The sequence below is a fragment of the Drosophila gunungcola genome, chromosome 3R (genome assembly GCF_025200985.1).
Source record: "Drosophila gunungcola strain Sukarami chromosome 3R, Dgunungcola_SK_2, whole genome shotgun sequence".
NCBI classification, from domain to species: domain Eukaryota; kingdom Metazoa; phylum Arthropoda; class Insecta; order Diptera; family Drosophilidae; genus Drosophila; species Drosophila gunungcola.
Genome location: NC_069139.1, coordinates 27799654 through 27805653, shown reverse-complemented (window position 1 = coordinate 27805653; position 6000 = coordinate 27799654). Strand labels below are relative to the sequence as shown.

The 6000-nt window shown below is 36.4% G+C and overlaps 1 protein-coding gene across 1 annotated transcript; it reads right to left on the bottom strand.

Annotated features, from left to right (window-relative positions):
* Window positions 1-2284: 2284 nt before the first annotated feature.
* On the bottom strand, window positions 2285-2941 carry LOC128252398 (uncharacterized). Its single transcript, XM_052980077.1, has 2 exons — window positions 2812-2941; window positions 2285-2758 (listed from the first exon to the last, which is right to left on the bottom strand). Exons 1-2 carry the CDS (start codon window positions 2833-2835, stop codon window positions 2429-2431), a joined length of 354 nt encoding a protein of 117 aa, XP_052836037.1. The 5' UTR covers window positions 2836-2941; the 3' UTR covers window positions 2285-2428.
* Window positions 2942-6000: the final 3059 nt, after the last annotated feature.

Sequence of the window (6000 nt, the reverse complement as noted above, 5' to 3'; positions counted from 1 at the left end):
GCAATTATCGATAATGTATGAAAGTAATTGAACGCCACATCGCATGTGTGCGGATGTCTGGCCCCCGACGAAGTTTGTGTCTGCCCGTGTGTTTGCCGGCTGAAAACACAAATGAGCACAGCAGGGCCCGCAGAGTGCAGATATAATTCTTATAAATAGACAACAACAGCGGCCCTTGTCGACAGTTGGCAATCATCATCGTCAACCAACTAAGCAAACATAAACAAGAGCCAGGGCGAAAGAGCCAAGTTCTTAAAGCTTACAATACCCTGGGGCCATCTCCGAAATCCTTGATAAGAATTAATAGTTATGAAGAAATAATAGTCTAATGTATATTAAATTAAAAATGATTGCCTAAAATATAACCACAAAGAATTTTGGAAGTGCTTTTAAATTAACATTTGTGCTGGCATAAATAAAAAATTATATTCTTAGGTAAGGTTAGGTTGGTAATCTTGTATTTTGCTTATGTTTCTAGAATAACTTTGTATTTATAAATAATTTGCGCTTTGTTCTGTTATTAATTTTGAATTAAATAAAAATCGTTAGTCTGAACTATCAAATTATAACTATTTTCAAAAGAATTTAAAAAAAAATCAAAAACAGAGAAGTTACTATTTTTATATTTATTTTTTGAATATTCTGGTTGGACCCCTAGGAGCTATATGATATAGGGTTTTAATGAAATTTAAACCGCAATTCTGAAATATTTAACCATTACTACATATCGAAGATCTAAAAAAAATGTAAAAAGGAAAGGACAGACGGACAAGGCTAGATCGACTCTCCTAGTAATGCTGATCAAGAATATATAGACTTTATAGGGTCGGAAATGTCTCCTTCACTGCGTTGCAAACTTCTGACTGAAATTATAATACCCGCTGCAAGGGTTTAATAAAAGAAAGTAGTACCAATCTAACATTAAGTAAAGTGAAACGGCCTAAGATTGTTTATCAAGGCTTCTTATTATTATTATTATATATATTTATTGGAAACTACATTTAGTCAAGCTAACATGTTAAATTTATTGAATCTACTAATATGATAAAGCAACCAATAAATATGCATTTGAACGAGGTCCCTCGTATTTTGGTCTACATGCACTATAGTATTCAAAGCCGTTGACTTAGTTTCGACCTCCTCCGGTCCTCACACACTACCACTGAGACACAGACAGATAGAGAACATGTCAATATTGGCAACAATGCATTGTCATTAATGAAACCAAATAAAAACATGGCAGAAAAGTACACACGAAATATACAAAACTGTGTTCGGAATTTTGTGTATTTGTAGACACACGCAGTCGTACTATTTATTGTGGGGGTCTGTATTTGCCTGGAAAAGTTGTTTCACAAATAAATAAGCGCTTCGAAATGGAAACATTCGCTCCATTGCCCATAAATATTTGTTAGCGCTTATGTTTATTCAAATGGTTCGGATTGCTGCCTGATAGATTATTCCGAACGTTGGATGGTTCGGGGTTTCTGTAGTTGGGTTCGATTTCGTAGGTGCATTTACTAGAAAATCAATCCTTGTTATTCAAAATATGTATATAATAATGTTATTTAAAGAGAAAAAATGTAGAGTCTACAAAATGCTTAAGTACAATGATTAGGAAAAATATGTTCATTAAATTAAAATACTGGGTTTCTACTAGAAACCTAACTCAAAGTGGTGGTTGCTCTATAATAGCTATTGAATTCTTAAAAAAAAAGAGTTTTTTTCTTGCATAAGAAAAACCTTGACAACAAAATGTTTTCATATCCAAGGGTTTTAAATAATCTAACCTGAAACAATACCAACGCATTGTGCGACCTGTTTCAATTGATCAACCATTTAATATGTCTAATGGGAATAATGAATTTTCAACCATATAAACAGTCAATACTGCCATAAACGTCATAGTCCGACAATTCTGCTTTTAAATTATTCTTTCCATAAAATTTAAACATTTTTATTATCGGAGTTATTAGAAGAAAATAGAAACGACCTACCCCATTCATTTCATTAAACAGCATTTGTAGTGTACAGAAAAATGTAATTTTTGTAGTATATTTTTTTCAATGAAATACCACTTGATTAGGGGCAGTGTTTATAAATATTCTATTTTAAGTCGATTTATTCACGATTTGTAGTTTCTGAAGTCTGTGAACACCCAGCGCCAAGCCCACCAAGCCGACTGTTTTCAAATTTATAGACATTTTCTGTACATAAATCAACAATTAATCAAGAAGTTTTTTTTGTTGTTTATTATTATAAATAATTAAATTGAGTGGGCTATATTTTTTGATTTTATTCAACTAAGCAGTGTGTCCAAAATGTCAAAAACTAATGTAGGCTCATACTCATTTCCAATTCCGACAATTTGTCTTAAGGTATGCAAATTGTCAATCATTTTTTTTACAGTGTTTTATTTTTATTTCTTTCAACCTGCTGTTGACTTCAGAGCGTTTACTCCTAATCGTTTTATTGAGAATGTATCATTTTTAGCGAGTTTCGACATTGAAGACTTCTCAAAGGAATATTGTACCCTGAATTCCTTGGATCCGGTTTTATAGAGATGAGTAAAGGTTCCTGAATGCGGTTCAGAGAAGATTTGTCGAACTTCTCCTTCGACCTGCGGATTTCCCTCAGCATCCGGGATCACCGATTCCTGTCGAAAATACGATCCGTCTGGGTGACTTATCTTAAGCGGATATCCTTCTCCGATGGCTCGTGTTAAGTCAAAGAAATAAATGCTGAATACGAGAATGCACTGGGAACCATCTTTTTAAAAATATAAACAATAATAATGCCCTGGAGACTCACCACTAAAATTATTCTGGAAGACATGATGTTGTGTGAACAGCTCCCAAGCTGCAACTAGCTTAGAAGTGTTTAAGTCGAGGAATATTCGAAAAATGAAGCTGCCATAAACAAGTTTGGATGCAAGACAATAACTAATTCAGGCAAAAACTGGCAAAACCACATTAAAGCAAGCAATTCAGGTGGTGACTCGAATCTTTAATTACGCTTTGTATTGTACGTTCCTAATATCTAATAATTTGTTCATTTAACTACAGTGCACACTCCAACAAACTGGATATTTTCAGAATCACAAAAATTTTTTTTTTCAGAAAAACACTTTTGTAATTAAGGAATTCCGTTGCTGAACTTAAATGTTAAGTTAGGTATGTTAATGTTTAATAATTTTCTTCGTGAATAAGTCGATTAAATGGAGGTCTAGATTAAGTCAAGCCAAGAAGCTTTATATATTTTATAATTTCTTATTAAATTATTTTGCCTCTTTTGCCAATTTAAAATTAAATAAATTTTGTTTTCGAAAATTTGTCATGTTTGTGAACCTGGCTCAATTTGATCAAGATAGCTTTTTATTATTTTATTTAATAAGCTAATAATGAGGAGAAAGACAGGTTTTGTGCGATTGGTTTTGGGTGTGTCTGCAGCCTTTCGTATGATAAACCCTCATGTGATTAAGTTTTATGTATCTCATGCAATAATTAAACAAAATAATTGCACTAGTCAGATAGAGACTCCTCTTTTGCTTAATATAGATCTTATTAATTGTTTTGACAGCCTGAAAGTGTTGAGTGGAAAATCGGGCTTTTCTGTTGATTGGAGAACGAATGGAGTAAATTCTGTGAACGGCCTCTTTGATTTCTCGACTTCGGCTCGGATCCCCCACCCTGACTTCGACTTCCTTCATTTTCTATCTATCTTATCGAAGTCTGGCACCGGCACAAACAGTCACCTGTTCGATGTCTGTTTTCCCCCTTTTAGCGGCATGTGTCTGCCTATCACTTACCACCTCAATTTTTCCGAAAAACCAAATGCATCTAATAAATAGGCGCACAATTAACAAGTTTCTAGTGATTTATGCCGACGTCGCCGGCTGCTTGGGATGGTGATGGTTCTGGTTGTTGGTTGGGTCGGGTTGGGTTGGGTTGGTTTGGATTGGTTTGGTTTGGTGTTCGCCGTTCGGGACCGGGATTTTATGGGCACCCCGACCGTGCTGTGGAACAATGCAGGAGATAATTTTTTACGAGCCACTCGCCGGGCTGCTATATGTTCGCCCGCCATATGTTCGGGATGGGAATGGAAATTCGACAGGGAAAGGGCAGGTAGTCCAGGGATATATACTCGGAGCGCCTTTCCACGAGCCGCGTGTGCAATTAAACGATTTCGGGAAGGGCGTTGGGCATGCGCTCAGCCTTGACAGGGAATCTTATTAAAGCAGTAAAGTCAATAGAGCAGCTCTCAGATCTACGGACTCCGAGAAAGGGGTTGTCTTCAGAAGAAATTAAATTTTATTTTGCTGGCAATAAAACTATGCCTTTGCGTCCGAGCGCCTTATTGATTATTAAATTTCTGGCACTCGTAAGGAGATGTTTTAAATCCATGATAACACTTAGCGAATCACAAGGAGACCAAATCTCTCAAGCTTATAAACCCAAAGAAAGCTCCCAACAAGTTTGTTTATATAATATAACAAAATATTTAAAAGAAATTTATAGAACAATTGCTTTTGGTTCCTATTCTAGAGTGCTTTCACTTAAAGATTCCGGAAGCATAATTTTTTTCAGTTTTTTTAACAGTAATGAAACAATAATAAAATAAATATAGGATAAGATTTATTTTACTTACATACGAATCGGTTTAAGTAAAAAAGTGAGTTGTCTGCTTTATTTTAGAACGTCGAATTTTTTTTTTGTGCAGACGGAAAGTATCCTCGAGCTATCTGAGACAGTTGTCCAGGAAAAAGTTTTCTAATTGTTCCGCCTGCAAGTTTTCCCCCATAATTTCCAAGCTGCGGCGGCGATTGAACAAAGCAATATTTGCCCAAGTAATTTTCGGTTCAAAAAACTTTTCACGTTCCTGCTCGAAAGTCGAGCTGAGATGGCAGAAAATGTTGCGCCAGAAAATGATTTCCCAGACACGTACTCCGGCACGTTGCCAACTTTAATCTCTCGGGCTGATTCCGTTCCACTCGGTTCCGCCCGCCCCCCACTAATTTTCGTTTAAAAGCGGAATTTATGTGAGCTCAGCAGTTTCGCTCCTAATACGAAATCAAATAGAACTTTTCTCGCACAGGCTGGGCCAGCCGAAATATATGTATTTTCGCGAGGAGAAGCGAGAAGGAGGCATGAAAATCGTTTTGTTTGCCGGGCTCATCTTGATTTATGGTCAGGGGAAGTTCGCACATTGGAGATGCCATTATTTTGCGTATTTATACAAATGCTTTCCCCTCACACATGCACATACGTGCCTCACCATAAATCAATAAATGAAATTTACACGCATATTTTGTGTTACGTGCTGGGTGGAAATTTATTAGATTAAGCTTCTCATCCGAGGGGGACGGAAAACTTTCCCCCAATGGAAACTTGAATCTGTCGAATCATCGGTGCAATTCATTATTCTTCATTAGACGTAATCTGGGGTTTCTACGGGTCATCTTTCGGAGCAGAAAAAGCCACTTAATTGCTGGATAGCTTCCCCACTCCTCCTGCGACATTTGTTCAATCTAAAAAATGTGATCATCTTGCAGGAATGGAATCCTTAGAAGTCCCATATCAAAGCAAATAATTTATGCGGTTGCTTCTGAGAATGGATAAAATGAGACTTGTGGATGCGATGACAGACCAAGAGACCTTGAAGGGAGAATATATGTACATATGTATATACTGCATTCAGAGAAGTCGAGACAATTGCACTTGAGCGGTACTCGGTCAGAAGGGAAACCCTAGAGCGACAGAAAAAACATCACAGTCTACATCAGCGAGCCATTTGACACCCAACGAATTTTTTATTTAGGCCTTAAAACGACTCTACGGAACGACTGTACTAATATTTAGAAACCCGCAATAAGGCAAAAATATCAAGACATTCGCTTTATGTGATGATGCTGATAGAGGATCTTTCAGACTATAAGATTCTTGGTACTTTATAAAATGAACTCACTGCCATACGTTTTAAGACGATTTTAACTAGCCACAA

What these genes read in the sequence shown, in the direction of transcription:
- LOC128252398 (XM_052980077.1), bottom strand. Translation starts at nt 2,835, where the DNA reads ATGTCTTCCAGAATAATTTTAGTG. An exon ending in CTTCCAGAATAATTTTAGTG is followed by an intron (nt 2,759 to 2,811) that starts GTGAGTCTCCAG and finishes GATGGTTCCCAG; the next exon opens with TGCATTCTCGTATTCAGCAT.